General features: G+C 38.0%; 1 protein-coding gene across 1 annotated transcript in view; it reads right to left on the bottom strand.

Moving 5' to 3' along the window:
• Nucleotides 1–22,406, bottom strand: part of NUBPL (NUBP iron-sulfur cluster assembly factor, mitochondrial) — a 227,004-nt gene that overhangs the window by 3,377 nt on the left and 201,221 nt on the right. The window contains exons 9-10 of the mRNA XM_052659947.1: nucleotides 15,527–15,647; nucleotides 8,160–8,242 (exon numbers count right to left, since the gene is read on the bottom strand). Of these exons, the coding sequence (XP_052515907.1) occupies nucleotides 8,160–8,242; nucleotides 15,527–15,647 (204 nt within the window). The remainder of the gene's footprint in view (nucleotides 1–8,159; nucleotides 8,243–15,526; nucleotides 15,648–22,406) is intronic.

The following is a 22,406-nucleotide window of genomic DNA, read 5'->3' as shown; positions in this document are numbered from 1 at the left end:
GTAACTAACATTTTCACTTTTTCATATAATTATATACATATACACATATATATAATTTTGTGCCACAAAAAGAAACCCATGTTTGTAACTCACATCATAAATTTAAATATTTGTCACATATTATATCAGAAAGAAGAAAAATATGTATACACACACACACAGCTACCTTTATGTGTGTGTATATGTTTGTATCTGTGGATACACAGGCATTATACATACATGTACATATAAACAAGGGCCTACTATATAGCACACGAAATGCTGCTCAATTTCTGTAATAACCTAAATAGGTAAAGAATTTGAATAAGAATAGGTACATGTATATGTTAAAATAAAAAATTTACTTGCATTTCCCCCTGGGAGTTGGGAATGAAAAGAGTCAGTCATGTCTGTTATCTTTCAGTCAACATGCTGGAAAACTGTTCATTAAGGAAATTTTAAATTATACTAATTGCAACAATAACACATATTTAAGTGTCTATTGTCTATATATATATTGCCAGGCTACTTGTTTCATTGTTGAAACATATCATATATAATTATATAATATATATGTTTCACATTACTACTTTACACCTTACATTTTGGCTCTACTTCTTGAAAAAGATCCAATGATTATAATCAGAAATGTTTGACTTTAAAAGGAATAATTGCTTATTTATGTTAATATTAATAATTGATATATTTGGGTTTGTATTTATCAAGTTTTTGTGGTCTCCTCAAAAAACCTGATTTAATTTCGTATTCAACCTATATTAACTTCTTTTCTACTAACTTTTAAAAATAAATAAACATTTGACCCCATTTCTTTATAAGTTATATATTTAATATTTGTCAATTTTTGATCTGGAAACAACAGTGTAATTTAAAAAGAAACTAATTACAGAGTAATCTTATTTAATACTTTAAAGATCTACCTTGACAATGTAAGATTACAGGTAAATGTACTTTCAAATGCTACTTTTTCATTGGTGATATGTATTTAAATTTCTTTAAAAATACATGCATGGATCCTAAGTGCACACAGCAATGAAAGTGTACAAACAACACACTTCTGTAACTCAACACCCATGTCAATAAGCAGAATACTGTTAGACCCCCAGAAAAAAAAGAAAAAAACTATGTTTGTTCCCTAATAGGTGAATTATATTTTATTTTACCAGGAAAGTGTTAAAATTTCATTTACATTCTTCTTTGAAATAAAAGACTAGCTCTCAAAATATGAATAAGACCTTATATGTTTTTACTGAGAACATACTGTACTAAGTACTAGTATAAGTCATCACGCAATCTCAAGTATGTAAAATAAACACCATTGGCTCAACTTGGATGAAGAAACTGAACTTGTCTGCTCAGTCACAAAGTCAGCAGGATAAAGAGCATTCACAGCTGGAGCTGCCCGACTCCAAAGCCCAGCTCCCTCTAGCGCATCACATGTCTGGGCTGTGTGCTCAGTTGCTCAGTTGTGCCTGACTTTATGCAGTCCCATGGACTCCCACCAGGCTCTTCTGTCCAAGGGATTCTCCAGGCAAGAATACTGGAGTGGGTTGCCATTTCCTCCTCCAGGGGATCTTCCTGACTCAGGGGTTGAACCTGCAACTCCTGCATTGGCAGGTGGATTCTTTACCACTGAGCCACCTGGAAAGCCCACCACACCACAAAGAAAGCGAAAGTGTTACTCAGTTGTGTCCCACTCTTTGCGACCCCACGGACTGTAGCTCACCGGGCTCCTCTGTCCATGGAATTTTCCAGGCAAGAATACTGGAGTGCGTCGCCATTTCCTTTTCTGGGGGATCTTTCCAACCCAGGGATTGAACCCGGGACTCCCACGCTGCAGACAGACTCTACTGACTGAGCCACCAGGAAGCCACATCACACATTAAACAGTAGATTCAAAATACAAGTAATTCTAATCAAAATGTACTGTCTAAAAAGGGTTTCGATCTCTGCTATAGTCACCAGAAACAACAGATTTTGCTTAAAAATGGAAACAACATATACTTTATAAAGAAATAGTTCTTTTAAAATGAAACTGTGATTTTCAGGACTTTCCTGGAAGTCCGATGGTTAAGATTCTGTGCTTCCGCTGCAGGCAGCGCAGGTTCCATCCCTGGCCGGGGAACTAAGTTTCCACACACTGCAAAGTGTGGCTCCCCGCCACGCCCAAAGTGCTCATTTCCACCCATGCATTATTATAAATATTAACACCTTTTATCTCCTAGTAGCTTTTCTAGGTATTTAAGTCTAATATTTTACTATGTAAATAAAAGTGCACTAAGGCAAGCTAAGGCCATCATTCTATAATTTCTTAGTTCTTACTTACATTAAATTAGAGATATAAACCTATCTCACTACACAAAATAAAGATTCCATAATAATCAAATTTGCTACATTTAACCTTTGCTTTTTAATGGACTATCCCCAAGCTTAAACTTTCAATATATCACACTGAAAGTAACAGTTAGATTGCCATTTGCTGAGAAATCACTGAACGTGCTTAGTTTAACAGTTTCAATTTCCACAAAACTGTTGAGATTTAATTTTTTCAGCCAATGCAGTATCATTCAACAAATACTTTTTGGTTCTTAGTGCAAGGCAGAGTTTTGGGAAATCTGTGGGATGTAATGATAAAAAAAAAAGGGAGGCAGAAGCATTCTCTGGTAAAGAGTTGGGGCCTTAAGGTCAGACAAGTAAGCTTTAAAACCTTAGTTCCATTACTTATTAGCACTGGCCTTGGGCAAGTGAATTAACCCTTCCAGGCTTGGTTCCATTATCTGTAAAATGGTTATAATAATAGCATCTACCTCAAAGGGCTTGGGGGCATATTAGGTAAGAATAAAGTATGTGAAGTACTGTAATACAAAAAGTAAATAATAAATGCGTGTCTACTATTATTACTATTATGACCTCAATTAATTTACAATCTCACTGAAGAGTTCATACTAACATATCCTTTTGGACAACTTTCCTGCCTGCGGACTAAGAAATTAAATCCCTTCCTTTGGTTTAATCTGTCATTACCAAGAAAAGGAACTGGATGACAACCAAAGTGCACAAGCTTTAAGGTGGGCTTTTCCCCTTTGTCTGTTTTTAAAGACGTGAAGTTCTAGTTTTCCATACACAGTTATTTCATATTAGGATTATGAGATTATAACGTAGACATTATAAGACAATAGGGCTTCGACTTACCTTTTAAAGCCTTTACCAGGTATATCTTACAGCATAACTTTTAACATCCAATATTAAGGCTTTTACTTGACAAAAAGAATGAAACCACAAAATTAATGGTCAATCATAGGTTCCTCACTGTGTCCTGGACTCAACCAGAGGTAAAAGGCAGAAATAGTTGAATGAACTTATAATTATACAAACCAGAAGAGATGCTATTGAACTTAAGAGTTCTGAATCCTGTATCAACTCTCTCTCCCTTCCTCTATTGTTTTCTCTGGCTATTTTACACTACTTATATTTATAGCTTCAATTACTCTTGGTTCCTCAGTTGTGCACATAGTGAAAAAGTGAAGTCGCTCAGTCGTGTCCAACTCTTTGCTACCCCATGGACTGTAGCCTACGGGGCTCCTCTGTCCATGGGATTTTCCAGGCAAGAGTACTGGAGTGGGTTGCCATTTCCTTCTCCAGGGGATCTTCCCAACCCAGGGATGGAACTTGGGTCTCCCACATTGCAGGCAGATGCTTTACCGTCTGAGGCACCAGGGAAGCCCATGGTACACATATGCAGATGGTTTTGACTTTTGGTTGAATAGGTAGTAGCCAGTTGGAGCTTTTTAACTGGTACTTTAGCCCCTCCCAACTTTTCCAATGATGCCTCAAATTCAACACATTCCACACCTTTCAATTAATCGTTATGTTTTTAAATATTACTGGAAGAGTTAAATTCCTAATGCCTAATTTTAGAATATTTTATGGACAGAGAATGAGAGCCCTGGAACCTGGTGCTGAGAGGAGGGACTAAATAAAGATAGACAAAAGAAGGAGGAATTAGAAAGAAGACAAAAGGCTAAAGATGAAACTTTTATTTATTAATAAATTTGCCTGTAGCAAACCCCGAAAAGCTAACAATGAAAAGTGTCAATCTAAAGGGCTAACAATTAACAAATAATCTGACATATTCCATCCCATTAATTTTTATAGAAGTTTATCACATTTGCAAGTAAACACTTCCTTCATTCTTTAAATGAAGACATTCAGGTAGAATGGGCACTAAGCTTCCATGCATATGGCAGAATCTGTTGAGATGGCTGTGACCAGCTTCTGAGAGCAGATTTCCACTTAAGTTCACAGGGAAAAAGGGAAGGGGATTATTAGAAGGTAAGATTCACCATAAAAGTCATCAGAAGAATCCTGATTCCAGGACTCAACAACAGTTTCCTAATGTCTAGGAATTCCTAATGTCCTAATAAAATCTTAATGCTGAGGCTGAGAACTCTATCCTTATCTTATGATTCAAATTATGCTGATTTTTAGATGTCACCAAAGAGTGACATTTACCTGAAGCTATGTAAGGGGAAGGGCATAAATGGGGTCAACCCTTTGATGAAGGGCAGAGGAAAGACAATTAGTACCATGACAACTTTCACAGGACATTTCACAAGATATAAATACTCATAGCTGTATTCTACTTGGCATTTTTCAAAATATTTTCACATTATCATCTCATTTAATCCTTCTCATTATGATATCAATTTACAGACAGAGAGAAAGGTTCAGAGACATGAGGGAACTTATCTAAGGTCACACTTAGAAAGTAGCATTCTTAAAAAAAATAAATAAATAAAGTAGCATTTTTGGTAATGAAATCCCAGGCTAATACTGATTAATGCTTTGCTTTTCATGCAGAGACCTTTTGAGAATCTAGTAAATCTCTTGTTCAATTTCCCAGAAAAATGCACACTCATACATTCTGGATATAACTTCAGGGGAATTCTCAAACCCAGGTTAAGATCCTCTGTATTATGGCTGCCACTGTGCACACCGGTGGGACCACTCCTCTTCTCTAGATCTCTGTAATATGAAAAGGAGGTGAACTGAAAGCCAGCCTAAATGTACACGACAGACACAGAAGCAAGCTTGCAATTAATTGAGAAGGGAAGCAGATACTGCCTTGGGAAGAGGATGCACGCCTACAGTTTCAGAGCTGAGTATGGAAATAGCTTCGGGTACTATCTTGGACAGATTCCTTACTGCGAATGAATCTCTACTTCTTCATTTGAAAAATGGAGATTATCAAACATACCTCACAAATGTGTTATGAGAATCAAATTAAGAGAATATACTGTATTTAATGCACTCAAGTACTGTACTCATTTCTTAGAAGGAACTGAAGAAATCTTAGCTATTAGTAGAGGACTCAGAAGGTGACTAGAGAAGGAAAAGGCAATCCACTCCAGTATTCCGGCCTGGAAAATCCCATGGACAGAGGAGCCTGGCGGGCTACAGTCCATGGGGTCGCAAGAGTTGGACACGACTGAGCGACTAAACCACCAGAAGGTGACACAATGAAAAGAGGACAACATTTGGAAGGAAAAGAATTGTTTTTTAATCACATCTTAGCATCTATCAGTTCTGTGACTGTGGGAAAATTATTTAGCTTCTACGAGTCTCAGTTTTATCAACTGTAAAATGGGAACTATTTATACATTGTATTAAGTTGTTGTGAGCATTGAAAGTATATAGATGCCTGACAGTGTCTAACATACTATAACTGCTATTATTGTTAGAAAGATGGTTAATAACAATGACTGTCTGCAATCTAAGGGTAGGAAACAATAACTTCCATGGAAACAAAATAAATACAAAGCTCCATTTTTTAAATCTCTTTTTATGGACATGTCTGAATCTTAAAAAACTGCTCAGAAGTCTTCATACGTAAGGTTGATAATGTGGTGCATGAAATTCTCACTAGTTTTAGCGGAGACTTCACCAGATTAAGTCTAGCCTAAACCACAAAGGGGTAGCTTGCTCACATTACCATAAATGTCAGCCAGCAACAGTAAAATAACAGATCTAATTTTACGTAAGTGTAAATGAGATTTAAAAAACATGTAACCAAAAACCTTTACAAACACTGTTGTTTAGAGTTTTAAATCATATTGCTTTTTGATGGCTGCTATATATTCTCTGTTATGTTACACTCCTTTAACTTTCTGAAATGTTTTTGCTTTTGGAGAATCTCAAAGAAAAAAAATAATGGACAGGAGGGAAAATATTTTAAAACCTACATTCACAATTGAAATAAACTACTAGACAATTATTCATATTGAAAAGGATTCACCACTACATATCTTTAAATAGGCTGCTCTCAGGAGGCATTTAAAAGTATGTGACTTTCAAAACCCTCAATTTTCATACAACTTTTCATTCACTGCATAACGTACACTTACAGTAGATGAGATTGCCATGCTTCAGTTGTGAAAGCAATAAAAGGTTATGTTTTTTGCTTATCTGAAAGATTTCAAAGAAAAGACTGAAAAGGAAATTTAACATTTATTACTAAATAAGAGGCAGAGAAAGGAAAAACAAGGATATATACAATAGCACGTTTACTCAGACATGATATCCCAGCAACTCAATCACCTGTACCATAACTGTCGACACTTAAGAAAGAGAAAGGAGCTCTGGGTCCTGAAAGAGATAGTTCACAATGAATATACTTGACCAATCTTAAGACTTCTAGTTGTCAGCTTTGCCCTTATTGTATTCACAGTTCTAACAAAGTCTGGCTCCTTTGTCTTTCAGTTCATATAGGACTAGAGGAAGCAAACTAGAATGAAAGGGAGAATAGTTATGGGTGGACAAAATAATGGTACTATAAAGCCACACTTATCTGGTATGGAAAAAAAAGAGAAAAGCTAAGAGGACTGATTGAGGCTGTTTGGCAAAGGAGTGTAAGAATTACATTAAAACTGATGCACCAGATGATGGCTCACTTTCTAACATAAACAGCAACTGCTACTTAGGAAAGAAGAGATATATATGACTTTATTATATATGATTATATATATTGTATATATAATAAAATTATTATATATAATAAAATCATACACATATGATTTTATTTCTATTTTAAAAAGAATAAAACAAAAGAGCCATGAAAAACCTAGACAGCATATTAAAAAGCAGAGACATCACTTTGCTGACAAAGATCCACATAGTCAAAGCTATGGGTTTTCCAGTAATCATGTATAGATGTGAGAGTTGGACCACAGAGCCCCAAAGAATTAATGCTTTTGAACTGTGGTGTTGGAGAAGACTCTTGCGAGCCCCTTGAACTGCAGGGAGATCAAATCAGTCAATCCTAAAGGAAATCAGCCTTGATTATTCACTGGAAGGACTGATGCTGAAACTTATACTTTGGCCACCTGATGCAAAGAGCCAACTCACTGGAAAAGACTCTGATGTTGGGAAAGATTGAAGGCGAAAGGAGAAGAGGGTGGCAGAGTATGAGACGGTTAGATAGCATCACTGACTCGGTGACATGAATTTGAGCAAACTCTGAGAGATAGTGAAGGACAGGGAAGCCTGGTGTACTGCAGTCCCAGGGATCACAAAGAGTTGGTCACAACTCAGTGACTGGACAAGAGCTTACACTTAAAGGCAGTAAGCTTCAGCAGGCTTTGAAAAATCTATCTGTACCCCAAATTATATTAGATAATGAAACACTATTAATTTTCCCACCTCACCTCCTCAATCTTATTTATTAAAATAAATGCAGTGAAAATCCCATCTCTAAAGGTTTATACAGTTTTCCTACATTCAACTCAATTTTTTCTTATATTTGGTTTCCTTCCCTCAACAATCAGCTGAACTTCTAACACTGAAATAAAATAACTTCAGGCAGTTAGATATTGATAGCTAGCAAGAAAAGAACTCTACAAATTTCCACTGTTCATATTCATCAGGAGAAAACTGGTTGGGTGATGATTCTTTGTAGTTGTGCCTGTTCAGTTGGTAATTCAGAATCAGCACTGGTATGTCTACCTCATAGTAACTTAAAGAAGCTTTGAATAAGTTAACTAATCTTTGGTTAATACATGCATTCCAAATAGACAAACTTGATCTCCCCAACCTTCTTTCTATATATCAAAAAGTATATATCCTGTGAAAATAAATTTAAAAACATATTTATAAATATAACTTACCTCATCACTTTCAGGCTGTGAAAACACAATCGGCTGGCCTGTATCTGAGGCTTCCCTTATGTTAAGATGTAAGGGGATGTCTCCTAAAAGAGTCCACCAGATATCCATTAGGACCACAAAAGCTTATACAGGCATTTGAAATTTTACTCTTTGAACTGCAGAAACAAATTGATTCAAATCAACCTGAGTTATGACTATCCTCAAATTGCTAAATTTCTGAAAAACAAATTTCAAATGAAAATTAGGGAAAAAATATTCCATTTAAGGGTAATACCATGATTACATTTGAAAGCAGTGTGGCAGTCAATCAAGGAATAAGATCTCTGATTTATTCTTTGCTGGAGGTCTTCCAGCAAAAATGACCTGGAAGATATTTCTAAATTTTTTCCCTATAATAACTGATATAATAATATGATAGACATATCTTGCCACATAATAACAGGCAACTGAAAAGGACCGATGAAGAGGCAAAGAAGTTTTTAAAAAGCACAACAGAATAATCTTCTTGATAGTGGCAGATGGGTGAGCAAACAGAACTGTTGAAAAGCAGGGCAGACTTGTTAGTTCAACTATCTGCCTCTTTATCAGATAGAATTCTTTTATAACATATCAATCTATATAGCAGTATACATAACTTGAGCTCTCAGGAAATAATCAGTTCAGTTCTGTTCAGTTGCTCAGTCATGTCCGACTCTTTGTGACCCCATTCCTGGAGTTCACTCAGACTCAACGTCCATCGAGTCAGTGATACCATCCAGCCATCTTATCCTCTGTTGTCCCTTTCTCCTCCTGCCCCCAATCTCTCCCAGCATCAGAGTCTTTTCCAATGAGTCAACTCTTTGCGTGAGGTGGTCAAAGTACTGGAGTTTCAGCTTTACCATCATTCCTTCCAAGAACACCCAGAGCTGATTTCTTTTAGAATGGACTGGTTGGATCTCCTTGCAGTCCAAGGGACTCTCAAGAGTCTTCTCCAACACCACAGTTCAAAGGCATCAATTCTTTGGCACTCAGCTTTCTTCACAGTCCAACTCTCACATCCATACATGACCACAGGAAAAACCATAGCCTTGACTAGACGGACGTTTGTAGGCAATGTAATGTCACTGCTTTTCAATATGCTATGTAGGTTGGTTATAACTTTCCTTCCAAGGAGTAAAGCGTCTTTGAATTTCATGGCTGCAATCACCATCTGCAGTGATTTTGGAGCCCCAAAAAATAAAGTCTGACACTGTTTCCACTGTTTCCCCAACTATTTCCCATGAAGTGATAGGACCAGATGCCATGATCTTCGTTTTCTGAATGTTGAGCTTTAAGCCAAATTTTCACTCTCCTCTTTCACTATCATTTAGAGGCTTTTTAGTTCTTCTTCACTTTCTGCCATAAGGGTGGTGTCATCTGCATATCTGAGGTTATTGATATTTCTCCTGGCAATCTTGATTCCAGCTTGTGTTTCTTCCAGTCCAGCGTTTCTCATGATGTACTCTGCATAGAAGTTAAACAAGAAGGGTGACAATATACAGCCTTGACATCCTCCTTTTCCTATTTGGAACCAGTCTATTATTCCATGTCCAGTTCGTTGCTTCCTGACCCGCATACAGGTTTCTCAAGGGGTAGGTCAGGTGGTCTGGTATTCCCACCTCTTTCAGAATTTTCCACAGTTTATTGTGATCCACACAGTCAAAGGCTTTGGCATAGTCAATAAAGCAGAAATAGATGTTTTTCTGGAACTCTCTTGCTTTTTCCATGATCCAGCAGATGTTGGCAATTTGATCTCTGGTTCCCCTGCCTTTTCTAAAACCAGCTTGAACATCTGGAAGTTCATGGTTCACGTATTGCTAAAGCCTGGCTTGGAGAGTTTTGAGCATTACTTTACTAGCATGTGAGATGAGTGGAATTGTGTGGTAGTTTGAGCATTCTTTGGCATTGCCTTTCTTTGGGATTGGAATGAAAACTGACCTTTTCCAGTCCTGTGGCCACTGCTGAGTTTTCCAAATTTCTGGCATACTGAGTACAGCACTTTCACAGCATCATCTTTCAGGATTTGAAATAGCTCAACTGGAATTCCATCCCTTCCACTAGCTTTTTTTGTAGTGATGCTTTCTAAGGCCCACTTGACTTCACATTCCACGATGTCTGGCTCTAGGTGAGTGATCATATCTTCATGATTATCTGGGTCGTGAAGATCTTTTTTGTACAGTTCTTCTGTGTATTCTTGCCACCTCTTCTTAATATCTTCTGCTTCTGTTAGGTCCATACCATTTCTGCCCTTTATCGAGCCCATCTTTGCATGAAATTTCCCTTGGTATCTTTAATTTTCTTGAAGAGATCTCTACTCTTTAACATTCTGTTGTTTTCCTCTATTTCTTTGCATTGATTGCCGAGGAAGGCTTTCTTATCTCTTCTTGCTATTCTTTGGAACTCTGAATTCAGATGCTTATATCTTTCCTTTTCTCCTTTGCTTTTCACTTCTCTTCTTTTCACAGCTATTTGTAAGGCCTCCCCAGACAGCCATTTTGCTTTTTTGCATTTCTTTTCCATGGGGATGGTCTTGATCCCTGTCTCCTGTACAATGTCACGAACCTCCGTCCATAGTTCATCAGGCGCTCTATCAGATATCTACCCAAGATGGGAGGGTCATGGCGGAGAGGTCTGACAGAATGTGGTCCACTGGAGAAGGGAATGACAAACCACTTTAGTATTCTTGCCTTGAGAACCCCATGAATAGTATGAAAAGGCAAAATGATAGGATACTGAAAGAGGAACTCCTCTGGTTGGTAGGTTTCCAATATGCAACTGGAGATCAGTGGAGAAACAACTCCAGAAAGAATGAAGGGATGGAGCCAAAGCAAAAACAATACCCAGTTGTGGATGTGACTGGTGATAGAAGCAAGGTCCGATGCTGTAAAGAGCAATATTGCATAGGAACCTGGAATGTTAGGTCCATGAATCAAGGCAAATTGGAAGTGGTCAAATAGGAGATGGCAAGAGTGAATGTCGACATTCTAGGAATCAGTGAACTAAAATGGACCGGAATGGGTGAATTTTACTCAGATGACCATTATATCTACTACTGTGGGCAGGAATCCCTTAGATGAAATGGAGTAGCCATCATGGTCAACAAAAGAGTCCGAAATGCAGTACTTGGATGCAGTCTCAAAAACGACAGAATGATCTCTGTTCGTTTCCAAGGCAAACCATTCAATATCACGGTAATCCAAGTCTATGCCCCAAACAGTAACGCTGAAGAAGCTGAAGTTGAATGGTTGGTTCTATGAAGACCTACAAGACCTTGTAGAACTAACACCCAAAAAAGATGTCCTTTTCATTCTAGGGGACTGGAATGCAAAAGTAGGAAGTCAAAAGACACCTGCAGTAACAGGCAAATTTGGCCTTGGAATAAGGAATGAAGCAGGACAAAGGCTAATAGAGTTTTGCCAAGAGAAGGCACTGGTCATAGCAAACACCCTCTTCCAACAACACAAGAGAAGACTCTACACATGGACATCACCAGATGGTCAACACCGAAATCAGGTTGATTATATTCTTTGCAGCCAAAGATGGAGAAGTTCTATTCAGTCAGCAAAAACAAGACCGGGAGCTGACTGTGGCTCAGATCATGAACTCCTTATTGCCAAATTCAGAGTTAAATTGAAAAAGTAGAGGAAACCACTAGACCACTCTTTCTACCACACCATCACAAATAAAGCTGAGATTTAAAAGGCAGTAAATGGAGTAGAAGAGTTGACTTTTATGTTGCTCGGCATTCTGAGAACCACTTTAAGTCCATGCAAAGGTTATCGAAACATGTGTGTATGTGTGTTTTACATAAACTATTCATTCAGTACCATGCCATTCAGTGTAAATAATGCAGAAGAAGAATGTGTTACAAACCTACCACAATTTATATTATAAAGTACAGAGTAACAGATATGTCATGTGCCTCTTATCAGCATATTTTGAGATCTTAGCCAACTCTCTTTCCTAAGTGTTCAATAGACAACAATGCATGAATATTTCAATAAGCACGTAAAGGTTAGTTTTTCAGTAAATTTGATGTCTACTCTATAGATCAACTTTAGACTATAGGAAGCTGTCATGCGGGAAGCAGGGGAAGATATGTTACAGAAAATATTTAGAAACCCAGAAAGTTTTTTCTCTTGATTTATGAACTGCCAGTATATAGTAAAGAATCCCGAATGCTTTTATTTCCATCAGAGTAATAGAACAAAAGAGTAAAATCGTCTCCATTATATAGCCAGCTTGTTCATTGTTGTTGCTCAATGCTTGTTGTGTCTGACTCTCTGTGACCCCATGAACTGCAGCACGCCAGGTTTCCCTATCCTTCACTATCTTCCAGAGTTTGTTCAAATGCAAGTCCATTGAGTCAGTGATGCCACCCAACCATCTCATTCTGTCACCCCCTTTTCCTCCTGTCCCCAATCTTTCCCAGCATCAGGGTCTTTTCCAATGAGTCAGCTAGTGACATCATTTCTGCCCTCCAGAGACTCACACTCCGCAGAAGAGGAGAATAAGATGGGGAAAACCTTGTTAGAGAGTAGATGGCACAGTGAGAGCGGCAGTGGACTAACAGCTGTGCACAGAGAAAATTAAAGTGGGGTAAAGGTAGTGAGAGTTGCTGAGGTTCAGTCTGGCCTTGAAAAGTATTTTTGAAGGGCTAGGGCTGAAGGAAGCACACTTCAGAGACATAAGTTAAAGAGGTTTCTGTGACATGATCTGAGACCTTAATTACTATGTATAAACCATCCCTATAGCTGAATACGGGTTTTCCAGGTGGCTCAGTGGTAAAGAATCCACCTGCCCAGAGGGATAGGGTAGGGAGGGAGTTTGGGAGGGGCATTCAGGATTGGGGGCACATATGTACACCTGTGGCCGATTCATGTTGATATATGGCAAAAACCATCACAATATTGTAAAGTAATTATCCTCCAATTAAAATAAATAATTAAAAAAAAGAAAAAGAATCCACCTCCCAAGTAGGTTCAACCCCTGGGCTGGCAAGATCCCCTGAAGAATGAAATAGCAATCCACTCTAGTATTCTTGCCTAGGAAATCCCATGGACAGAGGAGCCTGGAAAGCTATAGGGTCACAAAGAGTCAGATATGACTCAGTGACTAACAACAACCACCACAAGCTGAATGTGGATAAAATTCTGAAGAGCCATTTTACCAAATAATCATTTGAAACACAGCTCCCTAGATGAAAATAAGAGGCAGCAAGAGAGTCAGTAAAGGACACAAAAGAGTCCTGGGGGTGTCACCCAGCTAGGAGGTCACAGCTGTGAGAGCTCTTTCCCTGATTTCAGTTCCTTGTTCCCAATTCCAACCTCTTCATCATCAGAGCCCCTGTTCCAGTTCATGGGAGAGCCCTCTGGGCCCCACGATCATATTAAAGGGAGCAGATGTGCTCTACGTTAGAACCCTAAATTATTTTTCTCGTAAGAGTTTGAGATACAACAGTCTATAGCACTAGCCGAGTTTCTGTGATCAGTAATCAGTGTTTCTGATATATTTTTAGGATAACTACACATTTGATTTGCAGGGCTTCCCAGGTGTTGTGAGTAGTGAAGAACCCGCCTGCCAATGAGGGAGACATATGAGATGCAGGTTCGATCCCTGGGAAGATCCCTTGGAAGTGGGCATGGCAACCCTCCAGTATTGGCAGCTCCAATACTGCAGCTGCCACTGGCAACATGGCAACTCCAGTATTCTTACCTGGAGAATCCCATGGACAGGAGCCTGGCGGGCTACAGTCCATAGGTGGGCTACAGTTCACAGGGGCACAAAGAGTCAGACTCGACTGAGGTGACTCAGAATGCATGCATACATTTGTGAGCTGTTGGTTAAAATGTAACTTCCATCTGTAGGTTGTTTCTCTAGGAGACATGTTTCAAATTCCAAATAAGTGACTTACAAAATCATACCACCCATTCACAAATTAGGAAATTATAATACTGTCAGCATAATTCAATAATGCCATTATAATTACACATTTACTTTATTATATAAGTGAATATCAATCTGCTGTTATTATGCAGATTTGGGAAACTGAACTTCCTAGGTTAGTTAAATGAGAAACAGTTGCAGAATAAAATTAGTATCTTTAATTATAAAAATGTATCAAAATATATCATTAGTATTCACCTGGTACTGTGGTAGCTGTATAGTACCAATGCATAAAAACAATAAACATTTAATATCAACTTTTAGAAAACTAATTATAATAAAGAATGTTTTGAATTCCTTGATCTCTAAGGAATATTGTTAACTACCTAAAACTGGTAATTCACTCTATGACTCCATTATTTAGCAGCTAACATCTGCCTTTAACCCAGAATAGAAACTCATATGCAGAATATCAAAACATGTTCCCTAAAAAGTCCATTAAGTTGCTTGTGGATTTTTTTTTAATGTTTTATCTAAAATCTGTGTTTTGCTCCTTTAACACATGACTTTACTTCTCCTTCAATTACTAATTAATTCTTCAATTCAGTAACATGAACAGTATAGACAAGGTAAGTTTCAGGTGCCATCTTCATAGACATGGCATAAAAAGATTACAGAAAACAGTAAATGTCGTTTTTTCTGGAGCAGAGGACTTATACATTCAGAACTGATCAGGAAAGCATTTCTCCACGCACATCAAGAACTGACACTTCCAAAGACTGCCACAACATATGAAATAGGTATTTCTGTATATGTCTGCTCAGTTGGTAAAGAATCTGCCCACAATGCAGGAGACTCTGTTTCAATTTTGGGTCAGGAAGATCCACTGGAGAAGGGATAGGCTACCCACTCCAGTATTCTTGGGCTTCCCTTGTGGCTCAGCTGGCGAAGAATCCACCTGCAAGGCAGGGGACCTGGGTTCGATCCCCGGGTTGGGAAAATCCCCTGGAGAAGGGAACAGCTACCCGCTCCAGTATTCTGGCCTGGAGAATTCCATGGGCTGTATAGAGTCCATGGGGGTCGCAAAGAGTAAGACACTGAGTGACTTTCACCTTCACTTTCTGCTGATACTAAGAGATGTCTTCCCAACTTAGCAAACAAACTGAAGACCATTATTTAAAATGTGGGCTTCAAATCAGAGCACTCAAACCACAAAACTTGCTTTGCAAATTCAGGTTATGGGCGGTTTTCATCTACAGCAAGAGTTGTAATTGGCAGAACAAACCCCCTATTCAAAATGTGTTCCACGAATGAAGTATCACAAAAAGCCAAAGAAAGGTTAACACAGAGAAGTGCACTATACTAACTTAATTCAAAACACCAAGCCAAAAGCATTTCATCACTTTGAGATGATCTTCATCGCCATGCTCTTTCCTTTGCAAATGAATATCCGGTGGTCTTACCTAGAATATCAAGATCAAGGGTCCGTGCTAGTCTCCTTGCACCATCAGCACCAAAAATATGAGTTTTGTGTTTACATTTTGGACACTGGAAAACACTCATATTTTGGACCAGGCCCAGAACCTAGAATAATAAAGACACATTGAAATCAAAACAAAATTAAACTGAATTTCAATCCATTATTTCAACAAGCTTCTACTGTGTGCCTACTAGGTTTCAGAGATACTATGATGAATAAGTAATGGTCTCTGCTCTTAAACAACTCAAGCTAGTGGGAGAGCAAGACAGATGCCATTAACTCGAATAATGAGATAGTTGCCAAAAAATTATAAATCATGGGGATCAAAAACTCTGTTTTGGAAGAATAACAGGGATCTCTGGGTTTCCCACAGAGAACTGTTTCTTCAGGTTGAGTGTAAGAAGAGGGGTTGAGGCCTATAGTAGGAACTCTAGGCAGCAGAAAAGGGAACAAGCCAAGGCAGTGAATTTTGATTCATAGGGCCTATTTTGGCTGCAGTCCAGCAAAGGTAACAAGGCAGAAGTTAGTTTGGTAGAAAGGTCGAGGTCAGATGGTAAGGTGCCAAATGCTATCCATGTATTTGGGATTTTATTATTGAAACAACAGAGATGGCACTGAAGAGGCAGTGATACACAGTCAGATCTGTTTCAGAATTTTACTTTGAGGTCAGCATGGAAAAAATAAGCAGGAAGCAACAAAAGAAAAGACACAGTTAAGAGGCTAACTGTGGACAAAGCCTCACTGTAGAAAACAGCTAACATATGTTGTTGTTCAGTCTCCTGGTCGTGTCCAACTTTTTGTGACCCCATGGACTGCAGCATGCCAGGCCTTCCTGTCCCTCACCATCTCCCAAAGTTTGCCCAAGTTCATGTCCATTGCATCAGTGATGTCATCTAGCCATCTCATCCTCTGACGCCCTCTTCTCCTTCTGCCCTCAATCATTCCCAGCAACATACACTGAGTACTTATTCTAGGTCAGGCCTTGGGATAACGGCTGTATATGCATTATCTTACTGTCTCTTTATAGAACTTTATGAGATGGGTTGTTAGCATATCCTTTCCAAAGATGAGAAAACTGACACAGCAAAAGACTGAAACTTAGCTCTTTTCAAAATGTCATTACTTGAAGCAAAAATTTAAAGCTACATACAAAGTGTTCATTTCTTTCTGAGTTTCCCCAGCTTCAAAAGAGATATTTCATAAACAGCTGAATAAACAGACAGGCTCTATTTATGATTCTTTTAATCTTACTCCTTATTTATAGGAAGCCTGGTTGTCTCCTAGAGTAAAAATGCAGAAAACACTATCAGAGGCTTATAGGTAACAATGTCCATATCATCCTACCAATCCCACCAATACACTTATCGTTATGGGAGATATCTCTATTAGAACATTTGCATTTTAAATGAAGAATAGCACTGATAGTCCACAATTAAATATATCAACAAGAAGGTGATCAAATGTGTTATTCTTTCTGAAAAGAGAAACAGGAAAGAGTAAAGTTTCCTATGATATATGTAAATGAAGACAAATAGTGAGGGATATAAATTTGTAGGTAAGCATTTTCCATGCATTATATGCCCTTTTGCTGATGGAAACTGTCACAAAAAATAAATCATACCATGTTTTGGTAATTCAGTGCCATCTTCAGAAAGTTAAGGAAAACCCAGCTAAATATCACACAGCTTATTTTATTCACTATGTCTACATAACACACTCGTTACTTGAGCTGTCTTACTACCATTTATGTTGAATGTATATATCCCCTAACTGTAAAGTTTTCATAAATATAAATAAAATCACATATTTTTATAAAATAAAATTTTATACAAATAAAATTATATATATTTATAAAAATAATATAAGTAAAATTGTCACTCAAGAAGGAGAAGAAAGAAAATTGCAACATGAAAATTTAAAGAAGGGTATATTCTAATTCAGAGAGAATGTGAAATGTATTCCTTCTCTGGAACCTCTTAGGCTTTCCAAGATAGAGAGACATGGAGCAAGAGTATATTTGCAGTTTGTCTGTGATTAACTTATTAGAAAATCGTTTCCTATGGACTGTATAAATGTCTCAGACATTCCCTGTATAGACTACATAAATGTCACAGACATAAAACTGTAATCAAACTCAGGATTTACTGCTATGCTATTATATGCTAATAACTAGGCTAAACACAAGAAGCAGCACACAGTAGTGAACAAAATCAACTTGGAGCTTGCACGCTAACTGGAGAAACAGATTGAATAATTAGTGCAAAAATTGATTTTAAAAACGAGAACAGTTTCTCTAGAAGCAAAGTACAGAGTACTTACTACGAGACTAGAGAAGAAAGGACTCTATTTACTACGGCAGTCACAGAGTGGGGAAATGTTTGATACATTGATCCAACAGTTAAAGAGTAAGCAGGTTAAAAACAAGGAAAAGCGAGGAAACACACTCAAAAAGGAAGTAGAAGCATGTCTGCTTCAAGGAACTGAAAGGCAGTATGGCTGAGGTATGGGGTGAGTGGTGCAAGATGAGGCTTGAAAGGTAGGGGCTGCAGGCCATGTTAGGTATGTAGGTCGTATGAGTGCAGAGATGCCACTGAAGAGGATAAGCAAGAGAGACTGCTATGCTTATAATTGCAGGAGACTCATTTTTCAAGACTGAAGGGTTTTAAAAGTAACATGGAATAGAAAAACTAAAAGGATTTTTCTTTGTGTGTTTATTTCTTTGACAAACACAAATCCAGTAAATGTATGCTCTGAAATCTGTCATTTCAGAGGTGACAGTTTTTTGCGAAAGGCCAAGGAGAAAAGGAAAGGTATATCCATTTGAATGCAGAGTTCCAAAGAACAGCAAGAAGTGATAAGAATGCCTTTCTCAGTGATCAATGCAAAGAAACAGAGGAAACAATAGAATGGGAAAGAATAGAGATCTCTTCAAGAAAATCAGAGATACCAAGGGAACTTTTCATGCAAAGATGAGCACAATAAAGGACAGAAATGGTATGAACCTAACAGAAGCAGAAGATATTAAGAAGAGGTGGCAAGAATACACAGAACTATACAAAAAAGATCTTCATGATCCAGATAATCACAATTGTGTGATCACTTACCTAGAGCCAGACATCCTGGAATGCAAAGTCAAGTGGGTCTCAGGAAGCATCACTACAAACAAAGCTAGTGGAGGTGATGGAATTCCAGTTGAGCTATTTCAAATCCTAAAACATGATGCTGTGAAAGTGCTGCACTCAATATGCCAGCATAGGAAAACTCAGTGGCCACAGGAGGGGAAAGGGTCAGTTTTCATTCCAATCCCAAAGAAAGGCAATGCCAAAGAAGGTTCAAACTACCACACAATTGCACTCATCTCACACACTAGCAAAGTAATGCTCAAAATTCTCCAAGCTGGGTGTCTTCAACAGTAGGTGAACTGTGAACTTCCAGATGTTCATGCTGGATTTAGAAAAGGCAGAAGAAGCAGAGATCAAATTGCCAGCATCTGTTGGATCAATGAAAAAGCAAGAGAGTTCCAGAAAAACACCTACTTCTGCTTTATTGACTATGTCAAAGACTTTGAGTGTGTGGGTCACCACAAACTGGAAAATTCTAAAAGTATGGGAATATCAGACCACCTGACCTGCCTCCTGAGAAATCTGTATGCAGGTCAAGAAGCAACAGTTAGAACTGAATATGTAACAACAGACTGGTTCCAAATTGGGAAAGGAGTACGTTAAGTATGTTTATTGTCACCCTGCTTATTTAACTTATATGCAGAGTACATCATGAGAAACACTGGGCTGGAGGAAGCACAAGCTGGAATCAAGATTGCTGGGAGAAATATCAATAACTTCAGATATGCAGATAACACCACCCTTATGGCAGAAAGTGAAGAAGAACTAAAGAGCCTCTTGATGATAGTAAAAGAGGAAAGTGAAAAAGTTGGCTTAAAGCTCAACCTTCAGAAAATGAAGATCATGGCATCCGGTCCCATCACTTCATGGCAAATAGATGGGGAAACAATGGAAACAGTGACAGACTTTATTTTGGGGGGCTCCAAAATCATTGCAGATGGTGACGGCAGTCATGAAATTAAAAGACGCTTCCTCCTTGGAAGAAAACTTACGACCAACCTAGACAGCATATTAAAAAGCAGAGACATTTCCTTGCCAACAAAGGCCTGTCTAGTCAAAGCCATGGTTTTTCCAGTAGTCATGTATGGATGTGAGAGTTGGACTATAAAGAAAGCTGAACACTGAAGAATTGATGCATTTGAACTGTGGTGTTGGAGAAGAGTCTTGAGAGTCCCTTGGGCTGCAAGGAGATCCAACCAGTCCATCCTAAAGGAAAATCAGTCCTAACTATTCATTGGAAGGACTGATGCTGAAGCTGAAACTCCAATACTGATGACTCATATGAAAAGACCCTGATGCTGGGAAAGATTGAAGGTGGGAGGAGAAGGGCATGACAGAGGATGAGATGGCTGGATGGCATCACTGACTCAATGGACATGAGTTTGAGTGAACTCCGGGAGTTGGTGATGCACAGGGAGGCCTGGCGTGCTGCAGTCCATGGGGTCGCAAAGAGTCGCACACCCCTGAGCGACTGACCTGATCTGAAAATACTCTAGGTTTTCCCCTGCACAGTTCCTTTCTGCACAGGATTTTTCTCCTGGGCACAAAGCTAGCATCTCTCTTCTCTGATGTAGGTGAGGACATGCATCTTGTTCTGGATGGAACATGAGCTGGAGTGACATGTGCCACCTCTAGGCAGAGGCTCTACCTGCTGATCCCCCATCATGTTTCCCTCCTTTCCTGGGACAAGCAAGCTTCCAGAAAGCGGCTGCTCAGTCCATCTGGGTGCCGGAGTATGAACAATGCAGACAAGTGTTAAAGCCAAACTGTAATGGACTCGTAGCATGAGAAAAATAAACCCATGTTGTTTGAAGCCACTGAAATTTGAGGGTTGTTAGTACACATAATCTAGCCCATATTGGCTGACAGAAAGGTGTAGGAAGAAAGTACTAGAATTTCTATTTGTTCCTTATGACTTCCTTTTTAATCCCAACTTTTTTGTGTGTTATAATGGAAATGAGATATTCATAAATGTGTACTACATATAGATATATATATAATTTCTAATGTTGCCTATATATAGTATACCTTATAGAATCTCTATATAGGTACATATAATATATATTTATATAATTTATATCTCTATATAGTATACATAATAGAATCTACCTCCACATATGTGTATATATATAATTATATATACTTTCAAACATCACTTATTCATAAAGATGTACCATCAAAACAATTTAGAGATAACCCTTTATATGTTTGAAATTAAAAGATTGTGATACCTAAGCTTGGCTCTATTACTGATATTCTTCTTCTAGGTAAAGGACAAATGCCTAATACTGCTTTCTAAGTTATTTTGAACAAAGTAATTCCTCTTAACTCTGGAATTTCCTCTATTAAAAACTTCCCACACAAATACCACATTTCTTAAAAAAAAAAAATGCTGTATAGTAATGGAATAGAACAGATAGCCCAGAACAGACTCATAAATTAAAGTCACTAATTTATAATGGAGATGACACAGTGCTGCAATGTTAATTGGACATCCATATAGAAAATAAGAAACCTTAAAATCCTCTATCTCACACCATGCACAAAAATGTAATTCCAGATGGACTGTAGAGCTAATATGAAAGATAAAACAATAACATATTTGGAAGAAATCAGCAGAATATACTTAAAACCTTGGATGCAGGGAAAGACTTTTTTAGCAGGACACAAAGAAGCACTAAACATAAATGAAAATGTTCTGTTAAACTGGACTACATTAAAATTAATAACTTGTCAGAAGACATAATTAAGAGAGTAAAAAGGCCACCTATAGAGTAAGCGATAGCAGCTATAATATACATATATAACAAAGGACTTTCATCTAGAATATACAAAGAACTCCTGCAAATCAATAAGAAAAAATAAGAAAATACAACAGAGAAATGAGCAAGAGACTTAAAAGGCACTTCATAAAAAAAGATATTCAAAGACAAACACAAGGAAATGTATTCAATTTTAATTATCACCAGGGAAATGCAAATTAGCATCACAATGAAATACCATGCATTTATGCTTAAAACCTGATTAGAACAGAAAAAGGTCCTTATGACTACAACAACCTCCTTGCCTACAAAAAGTTAAAAACCCAAATATCAAATGTTGATGACGACATACAATAACTAAAACCCATAGCTTCAGCTGAGTGCAAAGTGGTACATCATTTTGGAGAACTGGTAGTTATCTACTTAAACTGATGTATGCCTATACTGTGGCACAGTATTTCCACTCTGTTATATGTTAAAAAATGTGAACATAACAGTCACCAAAAGATGTGCATAAAAGTGTTCATAACTAATTATCCAAAAATGAAAAACTACCTAAATGTCCATTAACAGTAAAATGGACAAATAAATTGTGGTATATTCATATAATGGAAAGGGCTTCCCTGGTGGCTCAGACGATACAGAATCTGCCTGCAATGTGGGAGACCAAGATTCAATCCCTGGGTCAGGAATATCCCCTGGAGAAGGAAATGGCAACCCACTCTAGTATTCTTGCCTGGGAAATCCCATGGACAGAGGAGCCTGGCAGATTGCAGTCCATGGAGTCGCAAAGAATCAGACACGACTGAGTGACTAACATACAATGGAATGCTACGTGGCAATGAGAAAGAAAGAACTTTAGCTACAGTCCACAGTATAAGTGAATCTCTCAAACATAATTTGAAGCAAAAGAAGCCACACAAAAGTATAAAGTTCATTTATATAAAGTTCAAAGACACGTAAAAGTAACCAATGGTGT

Source organism: Budorcas taxicolor, chromosome 21, assembly GCF_023091745.1.
Source record: "Budorcas taxicolor isolate Tak-1 chromosome 21, Takin1.1, whole genome shotgun sequence".
In the NCBI taxonomy this organism is placed as follows: domain Eukaryota; kingdom Metazoa; phylum Chordata; class Mammalia; order Artiodactyla; family Bovidae; genus Budorcas; species Budorcas taxicolor.
The sequence above is the reverse complement of the archived record's forward strand: the minus strand, read 5'-3'. Positions and strand labels throughout refer to the sequence as shown.